We start from the raw sequence: 22408 nt of genomic DNA on the forward strand, positions 1-22408 counted from the left end.
ATCGCAGCCGCTGTTAGTGAAAAGCGTTCCACAGCAATATCTAGCTGGAATAATAGTGTAGAAATAATCACTTAAGAATTATATCATGTTTATTCGACTTCTGCTTTGTATACAAGCTGAGTAAAAGTACAGCGTGATGTGTTCATAGTTGGATAGATGCTGTCCTATTTGGTTGATAAGCACACACTCACAGAGTGTGTCAGAAACCGCTTGTCTCAAGCGGGATCGCGGCAAGCCGGAACCTAACCCAGCAACACAGGGCGCAGGGCCGGAGGGAGAGGGGACACACCCAGGACGGGACGCCAGTCCGTCGCAAGGCACCCCAGGTGGGACTCGAGCCCCAAACCCACCAGAGAGCCGGACCCGGCCAAGCCTACTGCGCCACCGCGCCCCTCGCGCGTGAAATAACAGTTACCTTTTCAACTGTAACTAATGAGCAGCTCCAGTAGAGGGAGCCCCCATGCCATGGTCGACGCTGGAGCCCGAGTACGTGCCCTGTGGGTGTGGCGGATTCCAAACAGTACTTTCCGTTATTTTTTTAACTAAGGAAAAAGGTATACTGTATCAATGTAGAGAGTTGAAATTTATATCAACTGTAATGTTTCATCTTTAACATAACCTGTGAAACACTAAAAAATTACCTATCTTTCTGTCCAAACCGTAACTGCTTCATTAATAAGGTTCCCGACTTTAGGTTATTCTGGAGTGCCCTTTCATTGCTTATTATTGTATGTGCACGTCAAATTGTTAACAGTTATGCCATGGTGATATGTCTTTATAAAAACATGACTATGACACCCCATCGCTTCAATGTGAGTTGGTCCAAAAATAAGAGCTGTAACTTCCATGACCTGGTGGATATAGAGCACACCTTCGCTCACACAGTCGAGGTCCCGGCTTCAAGGCTGAGATTTTATTAATACATTTCGCCATCAGGGACAGCAATCTACTGACATTGATTATTTTACATGATAGCCTACATTTAACACACGTCTACATTGTTGCATGTTTGTAGTATTTCCTATGATTGTGTCGCCTTTTTACAAAACAGTGATACAGAGGTCACAAGGGGGGAAACTTGGGCAACTGGTAGCCCATCTCCAGCTGTAGTACCCTTGAGCAAGGTACTTGCTCTAAAGTTACTCCAGTAAAATTATCTATCTGTATAAATGGGTACGTATCTGGATTAACATTCTAAGCCGCTTTAGTCTAGAAAAGCGTCAGCTGAATAAAAAAAATGTAAAACGAAAGAATTAGAAGTTGACAAATTAATCACTTAGACATAACGGTTTATTTTAATTCTGCAGAAAATCATAAATTATATATTGTATTACGTTATATAACAATATTGTATTACAGAGGTGTAACATTTGGACATATTATTATTATTATTATTATTATTATTCGTTCTTCCAGGGCTCGTTGTGCAGAGTCACGGTTACATAGGACCCCTCCTCACGAAGAATGGACTGGACCAGCTGTGCTAAGGGAGGGGGCGGGTGTGTGGAGCTCGGGGGTTGGCTGCGGTGCGCGCACGCTCCCGCGGCGGCGGCGCGCGCACCACGAAGAACCGGTGTGGCCGCGAGCGCAGCCTTGGTCCCGCGCGCGACTCTGATCACATGGGGGGATTCGGGCTCCGCTAAAAGCCCCCAGTTCCAGAAGCGCGTTCGCGGAGTTTGGCCGAGGAAGAGGAGGAGGACAGGAACGGAGAGAGCGCGGACAGGTAGGACCCCGCGCTGGACAGCGCCTCTCCCCCTGTTGCTAATAATATCTGTCGGTTTCATTTGTTGCACAAAAATAACCTATATTCATAGGATACCGAGTTTCCAAGTGCACACGCTAATAAGTATTGAGTCAGCTGGATGCGGATCGAACACGCACAGAGCAGTGCAAGAGGAGCGTTATTATTATTATTATTATTATTATTATTATTATTATTAAATCTGTCTGTGATCACGATGCGATGGTTATGTGCTGTGTGACAGTCGTGTCTGCCACTCCAGATATTAAATCATTTAATGTGTGTATTTTGTATTAGTGTCACATGCGGTATTGACAAGGAATCTGTGTGGTTACTGCGGTTAATTCTGTGTTTTTGAAGTGCACCAAATTGCCAGTTGAGCCCCGCAGCGCGATCACGATAAAGGGGGTTGGTGGGCGCGCTGCGTTCGCGCGTGGGACGTTGCACCCACGCGAATGGTGGGTGGCGGGCGGCGGTGGTGTGGTGGTTGAGGGGCGATTCGGTGGATGGATGTGTGTGTTACATCACCGTGGAGGTGTCGCATATATAACAGCACGGTCATGGTTTTTTTTTTTATTTTTATTTTATTATTCAGACAGTGATGATCTCGCGCAAGATGTAGCGTTGTTGGGCGAGGTGACGCAGTCATTCCTCGCAACCTGGGCAGGTGTCAGGAGCTCTGTACACAGACACACACACACACACACACACACACACACACACACACACACACACACACAGAGAGAGGGAGGAAGCGCTGCTCAGCATGTGAGCTGTTTTTGCAGGAGCGCAGTTTTCCTGTCCACAGTACAGGAAATCTCCATCCTTCTGGAGGGGAGTGTTTGTCCGGACCGCGGCGGTTATGGATCGGAGGTCATCTCTGAGTGGAGAAACACAAACTTGGTCTTCTCAACATCTTGATGAACCATGTGCATAATACCAGTGGTTTGACACCCGTAGAAGGAGGTTTGATTAAGTCATGTTCACCAGTGATTTGGCACCAATGGTGCTGATGCCCAGTGCAGGTCCAGGAAGTAATGCAGAACTTCCACTTTATGGCAAGTGTTTCATATAATTGGTATTTATTCATTTAGTTGATGCTTTTCTCCAAAGCTACTCACAGTGTTAAGGTACTTAGAATTATTTGTCTGTTTACACAGCTAGGTGCAGGCACAGTAGCACAGTGGGTTGGCCCTGTTCTCCAGTGGGTCTGGGGTTCAAGTCCCACTTACAGTGCTTTGCAAAGGACTGGCATCCAGTTCTGGGTGTGTCCCCTCCCCCTCCAGCCTTACACCCTAAGTTGGCAGGTTAGGCTCCGGTTCCCCACAATCCTGTATTGGGCAAGTGGTTCCAAAAGCATGTCTGTGTGTGTGTAAGTTTATGGGAGTAATTTTAGAGTAAGTACCTTGCACAAGGGTACTACCACTGGAGATGAGACTCAAACCTGTAACCTTTGGGCCCAAAGGCAGCAGCTATAACCACTATACTACCAGCTGTCCTGTTTTTTTATGTTTCAGTGTTCTGTGTTTGAGGGCTGTGCATCTCTGCGCTTTCCACATTCAAGTGAACAAGGGGAAAGGTGAACTTAAAGGTTCAACTGAAGAGGGACAGAAACCAATTTACATTAAAGGGCTGATGAGAGAAGCAGAACAACTCAGTTCATGGCTGTTCACTATGTTGATACCAATACACACAGTCATGCACACACAGTTTCTCTGTATGAATACTGGAAGCAAGAACATTGATCTCGAAGTAATTAAGTTATGTAACAATATTATATTACAGAGGTGTGACATTTGGACATATTACACACACACACACACATTTTCTGAACCGCTTGTCCCATACGGGGTCGCGGGGAACCAGAGCCTACCCGGCAACACAGGGCGTAAGGCCGGAGGGGGAGGGGACACACCCAGGACGGGACGTCAGTCCGTCGCAAGGCACCCCAAGCAGGACTCGAACCCCAGACCCACTGGAGAGCAGGACCCGGATTTGGACATATTATTATTATTCATTCTTCATTCATTCCATTATCTAGTGTTTCATGTTTCATGATTCCATGTTCTATGGATCAGTTTTCACTGTTGCATGTTCCAATGGTCCATTTTCAGTGCTCTGTTTCAGGGTTCTGTGTTTCTGTGAAACTGTAACCTGATCAACCCTAGCTTGTTCAAACCAAGCCACACACAGACCCAGAGGTTCCCATGTACGCATGTTCCCATGCGTGTTTGTCAACAGGTTTGCAGCCACATGCACGAGCGCAGTGCAGTCGGCGGGCTCTGAACGGAAAGAACACTTCCTCGCATTGTGCACAACCCCCGCAGAGATAAAACACACTGCAAAAGAATCGGCAAAACACACACAAGAGCCTGGTCGATAAGAAGATTAAGTCGTGTTCGTGCCAGTGAAGGCTGTGCTCCGTGTGCCTTCAGCATGCCTCCTCGGCAAAGGTTTGATCGGTGGAGGGGTGCGTGCTATCACTTACAGGCCATAGTTTCTCCGAATGGGCCTGAAACCATAGACACCGCCCTCCATTCTCACCCCATGAGGTCCAGGAGGATGGGAACTCTTCTCATTTGGGCACACGCGTGCGTGTGTGTGTGATTCCTGGCTGCTGGGTGACTTGAGGGTGGATGAGATTTTCAGCAGTTCCTCGTAAATAATTCAACAGCACTAAGAGTGTTGAGGGAATTAATTTTTTTTTACTCTTTTTTTTTTTTTTGTTGTTTTCCTGTGAATAACTCTATTGAACATATCCGCTCCTCCCAGTTTATCTACGGAGGAACAGTTATGTTAGTGATACCACTTTATTGTTATTGTTTGTACTGTTACAGTTTTCTTCGAGGTGAGTTGCAATATAAGATTTGTATACCAAACTGCTTAGTTATTTACCTGTTTATACAGCGGGGAAATTTTTACTATATCAGCCCAAACTAAGAACCTTGATCAAGGCTAGTACAGCAGGAGGTGGGGTTCAAACCCATATCCTTTGTTTGCAAGGTACCAACTCCAACCACTGCACCACCTGCTGGCCCTGACCACATTATTTCATAGCATCATTTCCAGCAGTGAATGCCCCTGGCTGACTGAATACAACATCCACAGCTGCTTGCATAACTGAAGTTCTCAACAATCGTACTGATCCAGGATAAGACCCCACCATGGGAACTACAGTACAGGCCCTTTGAGGGACTTCCTGGTTGCTATGATACTTGCTGCTTGTGAACAGTGGTGGAGCTGAAAAAGTGGGTGGTTGTAAGTAGAAAGTACTAACACAGCCTTCCATTGGGGCTCTGAAGTGTTGGGTTTGAACTCAATAAAATCAAATAGATGGGTCAATATTCTGTAATTTTATTTGTCAATGTATTCTGATAATTTTCTCCAAAGCAACTATCAATGTTGTTACTTACAGTGATTTACTCATTTATACAGCTACATAATTTTTGCTCTGTCAGTTCAGGGTAAGTACATTGACTGAGGGTACTACAGCAGAAGGTGGGATTCAAACCCACAACCTACAGGTCACCACTCACCTGCTGCCCTCTTTGTCTTGGTGTGTAAGTGTGGCTCTTGGCTTTTGTTCGTGGTACAACATTTGCCATTCTTGTTTTAACAAGCATTCGTATCCATGAACCCTTGAAAGCCACTGTAGGGTAGCTTGTGTCCCTTGTCCGTCCTTCATACCGGATCTCGCAGCTGGCCGGACAAAGAGATGATCTCGTGGCTCAACACTAAATTAGATTACTTCTTTGTTTGTTCCATGCTGATTTTATTTTCTGATGCTGTGACATCATAGCATGTTCCCGCTCTTTCTTCACAAAAGAGTTTGCGAGGGGCTGCATGAGTCTGTAATTGGCACAAATACAGAATTTGGAGCGATCGAACTTGACCTCAAGTGACCCCTGCTCAGCCTGTTGCTGTTGCCATATCCCGTTAAGCACACCCTCCCTAAGAGCCCCCTTGCAGTGCTCTGAGCCACAGCGCTGGGGGACTGATGGGAGAGGCCTAATGAAAGTCAGACTCTCACTTGACGTCTTCACGCATCAGCTGTCCCTCCTCATTGGGAACGTCACGTCAAACAGCCCGCAGTGCACAACATCTGGAAATGCAGAGGCTTATTTTTTGCATGAGGAGACAGATCCATATTATGTTAAACACAAAACACCCAAAGCAAAGATCATACTCATATTGTCATCACGCAGGACAATGTTGTCCACATACAGACAACCATGGATTTTCTTGTTGTCCATCCCTGTAAAAAAGTGTACAGGACAAGTGTGTCTTATGTTTAGTCTAAGATGGGGGTGTCTGACGTGCACCTTGAGGGCTGCATGCAGGCCACATTGCAAAAAACAGTATACAACATTATTAAAATCAATATTTGTTAACTTATTAATAGTGTTGTACTCCTTTGATCCTTGCAAGTAAATTAATGCATGTGAGTGACAGTGTTAAACTAATGTATGAATGAGTGACCCATTGTAAGTAGTGTATCTAGCAGTGTAAGTCACCTTGATGAATAAGGTGTGTGTGTGGGCTGATAACACTACATAGAGTTTATTGGAAGTCGCTTTGGAGAAAAGCGTCTGCTAAATAAATAAATGTAAATGTAATGCACACAGCAACTAAAAAAAAATACGCATAACAGCAAGGTGACCACTTATGCCTGACAAAAGAAATAACAGCAAAACTCATGTACATGTTATGGTTACTGTAAATATTAAATATTTTATTGAATCACAATAATGCAGTTATAATTAGAAACACACACTTCTACATGCACTGCAGGAAAATACTCTCAAAATTAATATTTTTTCAGTTTTAACTTTTAATACTCAATGTCATTACAGTGGGGGGGGTGTGGTGGCGCAGTGGGTTGGACCGGGTCCTGCTCTCCAGTGGGTCTGGGGTTCAAGTCCCGCTTGGGGTGCCTTGCGGCGGACTGGCGTCCCGTCCTGGGTGTGTCCCCTCCCCCTCTAGCCTTACGCCCTGTGTTGCCAGGTAGGCTCCGGTTCCCCGCAGCCTCGTATGGGACAAGCAGTTCAGAAAATGTGTGTGTGTGTGTGTGTGTGTGTGTGTGTGTGTCATTACAGTTTTTGAACATGTATACAGTAATCATTGTGACCCTTGGCCATGCCCCTGCTCTGATGTCTTGGGGATGCGTCACCACATTTGTGGGCAGAACATAAGATGATGTTCTCGTTCTGAATTCTGGGCAAAGGTGTGCTTTCAGAAACCTTCTTTTGTATGAGGAAGCTGCCGACCATGTCCTCTTCACACGGCTGCAGATTTCTGATCCTGTTGTAAGAAATGTGGTCTGTCTTGGAAATCAACACAGCCCTTAGTTTGAGGCATTGCTTAAAATATGCCTGTTGTTTTCTGGCTAATGTAGGACCCACTAAAGGTCAAACCCTCCTTCCAGGAAGAACAACAAAGAGATTTAACGTGGCTGATCAACATGGAGGTCTTACATCCAAAGGTTTCATCAAGCCATTAAAAAAATTTAGGATGGCTCATCAACCAAGGAAACTGACTGCGAAGCTCTACGTGTACCCGTTCATGTCAAGATCATTCATAATCAGACTGCCCCACCCAAAACAGCTGCCTTCACTGCCTTTGCAGATAGCCTTCATCCAGGGTGTGTGAACATCACCGTAATGATAAGTTCATACATTTGTGTTTAGACCTCAAAGGCAAGTGTTTCTGCTCAAGAGTAGGACTGAATGTTGCGTCGAATGCAGGATGTTGAACATCAGCTCCAGCACTTTCATCCTTCTCTCTCAGTGCATGGCTTAGCTTCCTACCTCTTCAAAGCCTAACCTGAATTTGAAGACCAGGTGGAAGCTCCTGAACTTATGCTTAGAGTGCCAGTACATTTTAATCCAGTCTGATGTTTGTCACTTGTCGCACACCATTTTTACACAAGCTTGTATGTGTTAAAATTAGAAATATTGACTTCTTCCTGATGTTCACCATGTACCACATGTGACATTGTTAGGTGGATATTGCATGTCTATGATTTGGATGTCAGACAAAGGAGGAAGACTGGTGAAACCTAAATTTTTCACACTGGTGCACTTTCACACTGGTGCACTGGCCCACTTCTCCTTTGAGTCACTTCTTAATTGGCCCACCTCTCCCGTAGCCTACTGCTCCTTTTGGTTGCTTTGTCATTGGTCCACCTTTTCACTGTTCCATTTCTCTTGAGTAGTCCCACTTTTTGGCCATTCTCTCCTTTAGCCCACAAGTTCACTAGCCTCCACTCAAATAGTCCACCTCTTCATTAGCCCAGTTCTCCATTAGTCCACTTTGCCAGTGCTTCTAAGGTTACATCATAGAAGTCAAACTCTGTCCAGGAGCATCAATAAGAACAAAGCGTCTCGCTCTGCAAAGCCCTCGCGTCTTTACCCAAACAAATTAAGTCCTTAATTTAACCCGCTTAGCCACTTACATATAGAGTCTGTTAAGTCTTTTCAAGCAGTGCAGTGGCCTTGTAAGCCCCTTGAAGCTGCAGCACAACTCTGTTGAGTCGTTGCATCCAGCATCCTTGTGGAGGCCATACCCACAGTCCAGATTTACAGTTCCACCGAAAAAGCAACCAGTCCAGAGACAAGGTACGCAAATGCTCACAACTAGAGTGAGCTGAACAGTGGTGCTCTGCTGCTCTGTGACGTTTGTCTTCTGCTCTTTGTGTGCTATATGATACAAATATACGTATTTGTTTACACTTTTATTCGAGTTAATTAGAATAACGGGCTGCTTTGTACATTTACATAGCCAGATCCACCCATGCAAATGGAACCTGTTACCACTTTTAACTCTTGTCTCACCATCTATCATAGGAATAACAGGAGAGTGATGAGCATAAGAACATTCTGCTGAAGATCTAGGCAGAGATGTGGGCTTGTCTGCTTCAGTCTTTCAGGATGTGGAGGGCTTTAGTGATCTATCGATTTACTGTAATGTCTTACACTGATGCCTGCTCTGGATGCTGCTCCAAAGTACTCTGGAAGGACTTGTCCAGCAGAAGATGAGATGTAGTCTTCCAGTGGTGGTAATCAGTGATGTTAACCGTATAAAACGTTGCCCTTTTGTCTTATGTTTGCCATCTAAGGGACTGTACTGATTAGTTATTGGTCTCCAGTATGTTTTAGGTGTTGGCTTTGTTTTTTATTCTTTATGCATTTTAATATTTACAGTGTGCAGTGAGACTGGGCTGAAAAGACTTTTAGGAGTGAAATTACTGGGGTTTCTTGGTTCCTTGTTCTCCTCCCTACCCAATAGGAATTATTTATGTAATGATTTGTTAGTAAGACCATCTGAATGAAAATGTTGGTTCTTTTTAATTTTTCAAATGTTTTGGTATCTATAATGTGCACTAACACTGAGATGTAAAGACTTGTAGATATGGAGTTCCTTAGTTCCAGTTTCTCCTTCTCACTCTATATGAATTTTTATTTATCTGATGATTGGTTGTTGGCCCCTGCTGTGATTAAGATGTTCACTCTGCAGCTGTTTTGGTATCTAATAACGCACAGTGACACAGGACTGTAAATACCTGTAATTTTGGTCTTGTACTGCTTGGATATTTGTAAGATTTTAGCTTCTGTGTTTTTTCACAGGAAACCAAGAAAGCTTGACCTTGACCTTGACCTTAACACTTCACCTCAGTACTATGATTTAAAGCACTCAGTGGTCTACATTTGGTCAAACTGTGGTATGGATTTCTAACCATGTTGAACTTGCAATACCTAATCAGCTGGGTGCGTTTACCTCAGTTTGTTTACGTCAGATACTACTTTAAAGATTATATGCACCATAAATATATATTTACACAATGCTGGTAAATGGGAGAGTGCAGAGCAATGAGCTGTGCCAGTTGTTTGGGATAAAAGGAACCAGTAATGTGCATTAATGAGATAGTAAGGAGATAGTCGTTGTGCAGGATGGGAGAAACAAACAGCTTAGCCTGTCTGGTGGCCAGGGTGGAGGCTGCTGGGATGGAGCTGAAGGAGACTGCCAGGGCGAGGCTTGCAGATGGAGTTGGGCGGGGTGGCAAGGACACTGTTGCAAGCTTGAAACCGGTCATAGAGGACGGTCAAGCATGCATGATGACTGGGTGGGCCAACACTGGGTGTGTAAGGGCAATCCACGAGACTCTACAGTGTGTGTGTTTGCATAGACAGAGAGATGGAGCGTGGGGTCGCGGTCTTGTGTAAGAGGTAATGAGGTCTGATGTAAGGAATTGGGTAGCGAAACAGGCAGTGTGTGTCTCTCATGTTGCATCTCCGTCAGAGCGCTGCTCCCACATGGTAGAGGGACTGGCGGTCTGATCCATGGCCTCCCTAGAGACTGCCACTTGGCTAGACGGTGCTGTGCACGTGTGTTCAATCAACCAAAAGAGTGGAAAGTGTGTGTGGGGCGGGGGTATAAAGAGCATTTCCTTAGATGACGTTGCTGCATAAGACATGCGTTGTCCTAGTAACCATGGCAGCAGGTTGCCTGGGCGTTGGTCGGGCTTGCTGGGCTGAGATAAGTGCATTTCGGTTATGGGCGGGAAGGGGTTGGGCTTGGAATGGGAGGATCCCGAGAGAGAGGGGGGAGGAGGGAGGGATGGAGAGAGGAGAAAAACAGGAGAGGACAGAGGGAGGAGGGGCGGACCTTTGTTGTTAACTTCTATGATGCCGTGTCCACGAGAACTTAGAAATAGATTGACTGTGGAGCCCGTGCAGCAGGGGTCATGTCCTAGAGACATGAAGCATTAATAAATGGTTAGATCACTGAATGAATGAATGAATGAATGAAACAACTTATCTATATATGGATAAAGATGACATCCTCCCTATATAGTCTCATTAGAGAGGACATGGTGTATACAAGTGTTTAAGGAGCATGTCGTTGTCCTTTTACAAGCTCTATTTTTGTGTTGCATAAGCAATATGTAAGGTTATGTAAGAGATACTCTGCTGTGCTTAACAAGTCAGAGATCCACCTCTATGCTTGGTGAAGAACAGCATCTATCAAAGACATTTTCCTGTTGTACTGACTGCTTCTCTTATGGGCTGCCGTTTGAACCAGAGGTTATGTAGATATTGGTGAGTCAGCAGGTAGCGTAGTATTAGAGCTGTTGGCTTGCCGTCAAAGGGCCTGGGTTCAAATCCTCACTTTTTTATCCTTAACGGGTAAATGGCTGAATAATTGGGTTAGTGAATGAATATAAGGTCCCTTCTTTGCTAATGATACCAAGAGATCAGCATGTTTACCTCTTTACACAGCAATGTTAGGCAACTTGCATTTCATAACGAGTTGGGTAACAAACTCCCTTGAACCTTGCCATATCTGTCAGGGCCTGTGCTTGACATCACAGTGGCTGTAATGAGGGCCGAGGTCCCCCGATTTGTCGAAGTGTTCGATGATGTCAGGGGACGATTTCATCGCCCCGCCTATTTTGGTCAAGACGCGGTGCAGATGTTCCGCATTTGGCCAAGTGACGCAGTCAGTGGTCTCCCTTCCAGGATGAATTGCTTCACATTCCCCTTGCAGCCAACGGTCATTATGGGTTGAAGCTCATTTTGTCAGGCAAGCAGACAAGGGTGTCGAAGGTCTCTGTGTTGTAGGTTGAGCTACAACAGGCTGTGAAGCTTCGGAACAGCTATACCAGGTGAGCTCATTAATGTAAACTGATATTAATCCCTTCAGATGGCTTTTGGGAAGCCCTGATCAAGTACAGTCCCGATGAAGTGGTGGGGAATGACTCAGGCCACACCCCTTATCTTGGCTGACCAATTAGTATATGACATTCAAATTTTGTGTCCTCCCAATCAACAGGCTCCATGCAGGCCACCCCCAGAGCATAAATACAGTAAACATCTATTTACTCATTTATAAATAGTCAGGATATAAAAACAAAATATATTTTAATATTACGTATACAAGTGGGGGTGCGTGCGGTGGTGCAGTGGGTTGGACCGGGTCCTGCTCTCCAGTGGGTCTGGGGTTCGAGTCCCGCTTGGGGTGCCTTGCGACGGACTGGCGTCCCGTCCTGGGTGTGTCCCCTCCCCCTCTGGCCTTACGCCCTGTGTTGCCGGGTAGGCTCCGGTTCCCCATGACCCAGTATGGGACAAGCGGTTCAGAAAGTGTGTGTGTGTATTATGTATACATATATAATATATATTGCTGACACTTTTATTTGAAGGGACTTAGAGTGTTAAGTTATGCAGAGTGATTTAACCTTTTATAAAGCTTGGTGAATTTTAATCAATCAATTCAGGATAAATGCCTTGCCAAGATGTACAACAGAAGGAGGTGTTACTGAAACCTGCTGCCTTTGAGTCCTATGGCAGTAGCTCTAACCACTACACCACCTGCTGCCCTAAAGTATAATGAGGTCACATACAGCAAGAAATCACTACAGTGAGTTAGGAAAATATACACCCTTTTTAATGTATGTTTATTCCTTTAGCAGACATGTTTCTACAAAGCGATGCACATCTCAGAAAATAATACAAGATTGTTCGGTCTATTACTGCAATTCAATCTAGATGTAGACTCGATCCCTCCAGGTTGTTAGTGATAATGAATGAATTAATTAATTAATTAAAATACAACATTAATAGACATGCTAGAAATTTTTGCTATAAATATTACAAAACACATTTGAGTTATTTTTGTTACACATAAAAAAACTTTTATTTTGCTATTTTAATTAATTTTAGGGGACACAGTTTTGTCCAGGAACATTTTTTTTATCAATAAGAAATAATGGTAATTCAGCCTTCTCACAATGGGAATTCGCCTGATGGGGTGAGTTCATGGAATGTTTAAACCCTGGTATGCAAGGGACGGTTGTACTGCCCCATGACCGCCATTAACTATAGGCAACTCCTCCACTGTAAAGCTCCTGAGAGAGAGCCCATGAAGTCTCCCAGCTCTTCCTATTACTATGAATTCTAATCTCTGATCTCTCCTCAAATCATATTCACAGACATTTTTTGCTAAATAAATGTGTTGAAATAACAGGAAAGTCTGACCAGAGGGCAGGAGGTCGAGTTGCTGAGTGGAAAACAGAAGAGGACGATCAAAAATGTCAGAGAACACTGGACGCGCTGGAATCTGTGGGAGAAGAGAGACATCCTTGTGTCCCGCTGCCATTGTGCGGCTGTGTGTGAGAGTGGCGCTCGGGGACTCTCAGATGCCCCCAGCCTCGTTACCATGGTCACAAAGTTGCTCCATCTTGTTCTTTTGAGCATGGTGCACATGGGGGTGGGTTGTTTACACACTGCTCGTTTAGGGTGATCAGCCTGTATGTAAGTGTGTGCGAGCAGAGGGATGTTTTCGAGACCCAATCTAACTGACCTTCTTTGCTCAGTGGTAGATACAGGTCTTTAATTCCCCATCGAGGGAACTCCCTGCTTTCTGATGCCACCTGAGGGGTCACCTGTTCGCTAGTCCTCCAGGACCACAGGGCTGGTGCCTCCTTCTGACTGTGTGTGGTGTGCTCTCTGTAGCCCAAGATGCTCAGGCAGCAGGTCTGGTTCTGCTCCGTAGCACTTGTAACAGTGTGAGCACCGTACTAATTATACAGAGGAAGTACGGGATAGACCTCATCCGGGTTTTGTGTGGTTTTTGTCCACACCTTATAAACTGAAAGTCTATCAGTTCTCAATTTTGAACATTCGTGTGGTTGAATGAGCTTCCTCTGTCCCTCAGGGCTGCTGAGTCCCTCTCAGCATTTAAGAAGGGTCTCCACTCCATCTGTTTCAGTGCCACTTTGCTTATGACAGCTGCATAACTTAGTCTAACATCTCCTACTGTGATTATCGCTTTGGAGAATAAATACAGCATGTTGCAAAAATATTCATGTTCCTTGAATGTTAGGACCATTTTTTTGGATTTCAAAAGATACATACAAATGTCCTCCCAGTCATTATTTTCATCATTAGTTCTGTGATGCAGTTCTATATCCTATGAGTGTTTATGTATTTAATTGGCTCTGGTAGGTGTTTTGAATGGGGACTGCGGGCAGTTCGAGTGCACCCCTGTAGAACGGTGAACACCTGTTGCTAGGTAACCTGATGGCTCCCTTTGTGCCTGTACACCAGAGAGGCTCAAATGCTCAGAAAAGCCTAGCAGGTGCGCGCACAGGCACATACTCCTACGTGGTCTTTCACTACCTTGTTTGTGTCAGGCGTTGTCCTTCAGTGACCTTTACAAAGGAAACCATCTCTCTGGAGAAAGAAGTGTATCTTTCACTGCTTTGCACACACACACACACACTTTCAGAACCGCTCATCCCATACAGGGTCACGGGGAACCGGAGCCTACCCGGCAACACAGGGCGTAAGGCCGGAGGGGGAGGGGACACACCCAGGACGGGACGCCAGTCCATCGCAAGGCACCCCAAGCGGGACTCAAACCCCAGACCCACTGGAGAGCAGGACAGTGGTCCAACCCACTGCGCCACCGTGCCCCCCTCACTACTTTGCGTAAAACAAAAAAGCAAGCATTGTTATATATTATAATTGGTTGGTTGTTTATTTGATTATCGGACACTTTTCTCCATAGCAACTTGTTAAACTATTACACTACCCATTTACACAGCTGGGTAATATTTACCATATTACTTTATGGTAAGCATTACTTCAATCGACGGTACTACAGCAGCAGGTGGGATTCGAACCAAGGAATCACTTCTAGGGGATAATTTTAATCACTGCACCACCTGCTGCTCCACAGGGTGTGTACAGGTCACATGACACAGGTAGAATGGGCAGTGCTTTTGCTCTCAAATGAGAGGTGCAAGTGAACCATCTTTCAGTTGCCTAGTAACCGGGTTACACTGGGAGGCGGAGGGTGGCTTATGCTGTCAAATCCCCCTGTTAGTGGGAGTATGAGCAAGAGCCTTGTAAGCTCATCGCTCCTCCATTGGTAAGGCCATGGGAGCAGAATGCTCTCCAGCAAAGTTAGGGACGTCAACGCCCGTCTTTGGCTTACAGAAACGATTGCCCTCACACAACACCAACAGAAAAACCTGTGCTTGAACCCAAGGCACCAAAAATTCCTGTGTACTGATGGCAAGAACCGGCCTGGGCTTTCGAAAAGCTTGACGTGAAGGGCAACTGACCCTGAAAGTGAACTGTATGGATCAGTCACCAGGGGACAGTAACTGTAATGGATTGTGAAGTAATAAATTGCTGAGACCCAGAGATTAATTTTTTGTCCACTCTAGAAGACTTAGTGTTTTAAATGTGTCTCACGGACTGCATGGACTCACGGACTGTGCTGAGTCATGATGCACCTTATAGAGGAATGTCCATGCTTTTAAATGACACCACATACTTGGGGTGGGACTTGGACAACATCCTATAAATACATTTGAAAACCTTGTGTTTTTGCAGCATTTCACCTGACCTGAATATGCAAATCCCCTGAGGTTGAAACCCTCTCTCTCCTGATCTTTACCAGCTGTAAACCTGCCCCTGTTTAACAGATTTTTTGAAAAGCAGCACAGGCATCTGTATTGTTTGTGAAGCTTTCCTTAGGCCTGTGGGCCACCAGGTGGCATAGTGGTTAGAGCTGTTGCTTAGCAACTAAAAAAATGCCTAGATGTATACATGGATAAATCAATGGGTGAGGAAAAAATCTAACACTATATAAATCACCTTGAAAAAAAGTGTCAGATAATTGTTTCTTTTTTACTTCCTTTTATTATTGGAGGAGAGGAACACCACATCCATTATTATTGGAGGATAATAACACGGCACACTTTCCAAGACCATGCATACACGCTTACTGTAGCTTATGAAATATTGAGGGGAGGAACTCCACAGTCTCAACCTGCTTGTCCCCATGGAGACAAGAAATGGGTCAGCATGTAGGAGAGCTGGGTGTGTCACTCGCCTTCTGCATCGATCACAGTGGGTTCATCAGGTTAATAATTATCTCAGGTTATCCTCACAGAGAAGGAGATATGTTCTCATTCCGACCCTGAGTGGAGCATGGAGCAGGGTGTGGTCCCAAGTGGGTGGAGGCACAGATCACAGGTGATCCAGGGTGCTTGGGATCTGTTTAATTGCCATCACTCCTCCTGAGTTCCTTCATTCATATTCTGCTGGGGAAAAGGCAACCAGAGTATTGACCATCATGAGGAACGTTGACACGTCAATCACATATTCACAGGTTCTCCACTCACTCACTTCCTCCGGTTAACTACTTATCCAGGTATGGGTTATAGTGGTCCAGAGCCTATTCCGGCAGCACTACTCCAATGCAGGGCCATAAAGTTTGAAAACTGCAGGAAGCCAGTAATGATAATCTGGTTGTGTTTAGAGACCAGCATGTGCTTGACTTTAATTCCAGAACTGATTTACTGCCAGTGAAAAACAGCTCAGTATCACTGAAGTTGTAGAAAAGCACAGACCACATTGTTTCTCTAATGAAGACGAGCAAAATACAGTGACATTATATATCCCATCTGCAGCAAGAGATTGCTCTCCATAAACATTTGAGATGTTTTTACATTTGCTTTAACTGCTTAGCACATGAAGTTTTATTTACTGCAGGTCATATTATAAGAAAGTCAACACAAATTTTAGAATCAAGTAAACGTATGAGGACAGCTAGTTGTAATGCTGCGTTAACATTTGTTCATTTATCAGGTACAAGTCAAAACATGCAAAGAAAATGCATCAATAACAAAGAGCTCTACACACATACACTGGATTAGAAAATCACAAGTTTTTTGTTTTATACCAGCATGTTGCTGGTTCACATCCCTCAAGTAGCTGCTTCTAGAAGTGACATTCAAATAGCAAATAGACAAATTTATGTAGTTGCCAGGAGATCAGAAGAGAATTGTGTCTGAAAGAGATGGGTTTGAGACACTTCTTGAGTTCTGGAAGGGATTCAGCAGCTTTGAGGTCAGAGGGAGTTCACCCCTCCACATTGGAGCCAAAACTGAGAACCTGAGGACTTTTGGTTTAGAACCCCCTGTGAATGGCACCACCAAGAGGCTAGATGGGGTGGAGTGTTGAACTCGTGCTCGGATGCAGAGAGTGATCAGGTCAGATATTTTTCATGTTCTACCAGTATGGTATGAATATTGAGCTTTTGCACGTTGATTAATGTACTGCTCTGATGTTCTGTGTTGCAGAGTTGAATTTGGACACAGAACCCCCCGTCCAACTGATGTGACCCACCGGGACCTTTGAGGTAGGAGCATGCAGGGTAAATTTATTCCGACCCTCGCTGATACCAATACATCTATTTGAGGAACAGGCAGCATGTTTCTATGGTGAAGGGGGAAGAATTACCAGCACAATGGTTAACACTCTGTGTTCAGGACCGAATGTTTGTAGGTTCCTAGCCCAAAGCCTGCCTCTAACTGAACTAACATTGTAATAACATTACTAACAGATCATCTATGGTGTCTGTGAAACATGTCAAATGGACATAAATTAAGCAGACAGTGCAGTATTTAGGGCCATTTCTTTGTAGTCTGAAAGTGGTGAGCTCGAATCCCACCTCCTGTTTTTAGTACCCCTGAACCAGGGGAAATTGTTATAAATTTGACTGTGTTTGTTGGTCTTGGTTTGATCCTCATTGTATTGACATGGGCCAGTAGGTGGCATGGTGATTAGAGCCATCAGCTTGCAATCAAAAGACCTCGGCTTGAATCCTCCTCCCACTGTAGTACCGCTGATCAAGGAACTTACCCTGAACTGATACAGTAAAAATATCCAGCCGTATAAATAGGTCAATCAGTTTGGCTGATAATCTAATGAAGTCACTTTGGACTGAGTTATCTGATTAGTAGAGGTTAATATTAATAAAAGGAGTCAGTTCTAGTCCCCTCATATATAAAATTACTTGGGAGATGACAATGATATGTGACGTGCTCATTACTCATGCCCCTGTGTCCATGCGGTCCTGTATTCTTCCCCATTGTACCTGTCATCCTGTATGCCTGTGGTCCAGTGTTTCCTGGCGAGTTTGCGTTTGCTGCATTTTGGCGTCTTTAATGACTGTCTGTTACTCTGGCTGAAATGTCACCATGGATATGGGCATCTTAAGGCCCTTCCAATTTGTGGATTCTGCTCCATATGACCTGTGAGCTTCCTCACTGAAGCTGTTGCTATGCCCATCAGGCAGCATAGTGGTTAGTGCAGCTTCCTTTGGGCTTGAAGGTCACAGGATCAAATCCCAGCTGTTCCTGTAGTACTGCTGATCAAGGTACTTACTCTGAGCTGATACAGTAAAAATTACTCTGCTGTCTAAATAGGTAATTTGGAGGAAGCTGCTTTATAGGAAAGTGAATAAATAGAAAATATTCCGAATGTTGGTGAAACAAGACTGTCGAGCAAGGTCTGGGACATTTAAAAGCCAGCTGAGTCTCTGAAGGACCAGTGTCATGCAAAACAGAAATATCAGACCCCTTCCCAAACATCCTGAGCTCAGATAAATATGTTTAATATTAATAACTTTAATGCACTGCTTCCTCTCTGTCTCTCTCCCATAGAAAAGCTCTCACAGCCAGCTCTCACATAGCAGGGGCTCTGCTTTTTGCTTCCCTCTGCAACGATGCAGAAGGTAAATGCTCTGCTGGACTGCAAGCTTGCGCATGGCATCCTAGTCATTTATAGTTAATCCTCACTTGACCACTAATTCCAGTATATTACATACATGATTTTTTAAAGGTAATTTTGATATCCCTATTATCTTGCAACATGTAAAGAAAATATTTAACAGATCTAAAGAATAATTATTATAATTAAAATAATTAAATTTTTTTGTGGTGTATTTGGAGGGGGGGGCATGGTGGCACAGTGGCACAGCGGGTTTGGCCAGTGCCTGCTGTGTGTCAGGTCTGGAAGGTTTCAGTCTGCTTGGGGTGCCTTGTGACGGACTGGCGTCCTGTCCCTGGTGTGTCCCCTCCCCCCTCAGACCTGTGCCCTGTGTTGCCAGGTAGGCTCCAGCTCACCTCAACCCCGCCTGGGACAATTGATTGTTGACATTGGTTGGGTGGGTTGGTGTATTTGGAGTTGGGGGCTTGCAAATTAACTGAATTATCAGAGAAAAATATGACAAATAATGATGAGAGGAACAAAATTCTGTTTACAAAAAAAGTATTTTTTTTCATGTATATAAAGTGATACGTTTGAAAATCAATTTAAATACCAACCAACTAATGTCAAAAACCACTTGTCCCAAGCAGGGTCATTGCAAGCCAGAGACTACCCAGCAACACAGGGTACAAGGCCAAAGGGGGAGGGACATACACAGGACACCCTAAGTAGGGCTTAAACCCCAGACCCTCCACACAGCTGGCACCAGCCAAACCCGCCATACCACCATGCCCCCTCATTTTAAATGTTTAGTTTTAAAGTGATATTATTAATGATATACAGTATACTATCATCAATCTTAAGAAATAGTGTTTATTATGATATTTTTTTTTTTACCATTTGGCCATTTACTTTTTTCCCTCTTTGAAAACTCTGGAAAATATATTTTAAAAAATAATGTGGTGTACTGGACTGTCTGGTCATTCCAGAATCCAGTCACCTGCGGTCCAGTCATGCGTGCCTGAATTGTAAATGTGAAGGACAAGAGAGACCCCTCTAAGACAGCCATGCTTATTCACCACCAGCTGCTAGCAGGTTCCAGAGCACTGATGTGTCCTCTGTCTCTGTGTGTGTGTGTGTGTGTGTGTGTGTGTGTGTGTGTGTGTGTGTGTGTGTGTGTGTGTGTAAGGGTGGATGGGTGGGTTGTCTTTGTCTTCTGTATATGGTTGTGTTTCATCTCAGCAGTACCCTCCTGTAAAGCACAAAGGTTGATATTCCCTGGAACGGGTGTCTCTTCCCTGGAAGTTATTGCTTTGGTGTTTGTTCTTTGTCTGTGTGGGGGGCACTACTGTACATGCCCTGTGTGGGCTAAGAGTCTGACCTCTGACCTCTGACCCGTTTCGAGCAGCAGCACTCAGACACAGCACCAGGAAGCGTTTCTTCATCTCGTGGTTCCAGCATCCCTGGGTCACCAGCCATATCGATTGTAGTAAGTTATCGTCTATGGAATGGACACTGACAATCTCGAATTCCAATATGGAAGCTTCTAGAAACCTAATACAGGGGCTCCTGGCCTCACAAATGGTCAAGTTAAAAATTTTTACAGATACAAAATATTTTTTGTTATTTTTAATTGCATTTTCTTCACATCTGTTTTCTAAAATCTTAGTTTGTGGAGGAGATAATGACACGTGTTTATCCTGTAAGCCAAAAGATGGTAATAAGGGGCAGCCAAACAGAGTAGGAGTGTGGGATTGCCTAATTCACCTCACCTCCACAGGGTTTATAGCTCCTTTCTGGTGCTCCTGAGTGTTTATAATAGATAATAAGATGAGGAACACTGCACATGTTCATAAATTAAATCGTTCAACAATAGGCATTGAAAAGCAGTTTGTGGAGACTATACACACACACACACACACACACACACACACACATTTTCTGAACCACTCATCCCATTCAGGGTCACAGGGAGCCAGAGCCTCACCTGGCAACACAGGGTGTAAGGCTAGACGGGGAGGGGACACACCCAGGACGGGACGCCAGTCTGTCGCAAGGCACCTCAAGCGGGACTCAAACCCCAGACCCACCGGAGAGCAGGACCTGGTCCAACCCACTGCGCCACCGCGCCCCCCCCAGAGACTATACAGTATATATGTAATGTTTTAAGAATTACCAACCAACCGACCAATGTCAACAACCACTTGTCCCAAGCGGGGTCGTGGCGAGCCGGAGCCTACCTGGCAACACAGGGCGCAAGGCCGAAAGGGGAGGGGACACAACCAGGACAGGACGCCAGACCGTTGCAAGGCACCTCAGCCAGGGCTCTAACCGCAGACCTGCCACACAGCGGGCACCTGTCAAACCTGCTGCGTCAACCATGCCCCCCTATTTTAAGAAATTATTTGTTATAAAAATGTCCAGGGCTTTAAAGAACCTAACCAGCAAATAAAGTGAGGAACACCTGTATTACTTTGTTGTTTTGGTTTTATTAATTGTGAATTAGTGAATAAAGGTGACTTTGGAGTTACAAACAAAATAAATAATGAACAGACTTCCAGTCCCATCTGTTCTCCTAAACTGAGCCAGTGCAAATATAATCATCATCATCATCAACGCCTTCCACTCCACCTGGGGCATAGGCCACAAATAAGGGCTCTCCAGGCGTCTCTTTCCCAAGAGCTGAGATGTCTTGAAGTATCCTTGTTGGCATTTCTGTAGCTGGCAAGGTTTTTACGGTGTCGGGTAGCTAGCCCCACGCCCAACCCTCCTCCTTTCTTAGCCGGGCTTGGGACCGTCCATGGCAGAGTTAGTGCAAATATAATACTAATCTAATATTTTTAGTGTTAATAGCATAACATACTCAAGGCCACTTCTGTGTAGAGTCACAATGATTCCAGGGAGCATGAAGTTCTCCCCATCGGAATTGATGTGTTGGTTCTGACCCGTCTCCTCCTTGTTTCTTCACAGGCAAGAATGGACAATCAGGTGATCGGATACAAAGACCTGGCGGCCATTCCGAAGGACAAAGCTATCCTGGAGGTGGAGCGTCCTGACCTTATGACCTACGAGCCCCACTTCAGCTTCTCGTCACTGGAGCGCAATAACCGGACCCGCAGCAGGGAGGTGAGAGTGAACTGTGCTCGGGAGTGGGGCCAGGTGCAGAGCTGTCAACACTTTGGAAGTGAGTTGAACTAAGGTGGTCCTACTGGTGTTACGTTTGGGTGCTGTTGTCTTAGAGCATCAGCACAGATTGAATTTGCTACGCAGTATACATCAACTTTAAGAAACAGTGAAGAAAATGCAATTTACAATAAATAAACAAAATGTAAAATGTATTAAATGCACTCTTTTGTCCTTCCTTCCTGGCTCCAGAGGTCCATGTCCCCCCACTCCATCTCACCCCCTCCTTCCCCCGAGGTAAGACCAGCCAGTTCGTGCTGGAAGGGGTCATGGGAACATGTTTATATTACCACCCCTGTGATGTACAGGAGTAGACAACTCCTTCATGTATCTGAGAATTTTCATATCAAAATTTTGGGTTCACTGTACTTGGTATATAACCTGGTATTTACATCACGTGTAAGTTGGTTTGAATCTTATTGGAATGTCCTATGTGTTATTTTCTGTCAGAGTAGAGGGGTGAAGTTATGGTTTTACATTTCAAAATGTTTCATGAAATGTGACCCCGTATGGGACAAGCGGTTCTGAAAATGTGTGTGTGTGTGTGTGTGTGTGTGTGTGTGGTTTTATATGAGTTTTTTTTTTTTTTTTTCTTTTTCTGTAAGCGCATGAATATTCTCTTTCATTTTAACAAGAGTATAAGAATTTGTGTTTGTGATTTGATGTGATTTTATGTTACGAGTTTCTTTTTGGTCATTCCTGTTAATTTATGTTTGTTACTTTAAATGATGATTTAGAGATGTTTAAGATGTTTTCTGCAGGTACATTTGATGTATGAAAAACTAAAATATAGTGTAAATTATCAGATCTACTGGAAACTCACTTTATTTAGTGGCCTATTAGAGTGCTTTTACTGCAATAGGTCACATGGGTACTAAGTTTTACAGTCATGGAGGGGAGGTTTACGGTGCATTGTGGG

General features: G+C 44.6%; 1 protein-coding gene across 4 annotated transcripts in view; it reads left to right on the top strand.

Moving 5' to 3' along the window:
• Positions 1-1490: 1490 nt before the first annotated feature.
• Positions 1491-22408, top strand: part of dmtn (dematin actin binding protein) — a 31050-nt gene continuing 10132 nt past the window's right edge. The window contains exons 1-6 of one of the 4 annotated variants that reach the window (XM_018732936.2): positions 1491-1723; positions 16896-16954; positions 18261-18331; positions 19715-19795; positions 21277-21432; positions 21682-21726. In XM_018732936.2, coding sequence (XP_018588452.1) covers positions 18323-18331; positions 19715-19795; positions 21277-21432; positions 21682-21726 — 291 coding nt within the window. In that variant the 5' untranslated portion in view covers positions 1491-1723; positions 16896-16954; positions 18261-18322. Of the gene's footprint in view, positions 1724-16895; positions 16970-18260; positions 18332-19714; positions 19796-21276; positions 21433-21681; positions 21727-22408 lie in introns of all 4 variants that reach the window. The other 3 variants (XM_018732938.2, XM_018732937.2, XM_018732939.2) reach the window with 3 other exon arrangements.

Source organism: Scleropages formosus, chromosome 6, assembly GCF_900964775.1.
Source record: "Scleropages formosus chromosome 6, fSclFor1.1, whole genome shotgun sequence".
NCBI classification, from domain to species: domain Eukaryota; kingdom Metazoa; phylum Chordata; class Actinopteri; order Osteoglossiformes; family Osteoglossidae; genus Scleropages; species Scleropages formosus.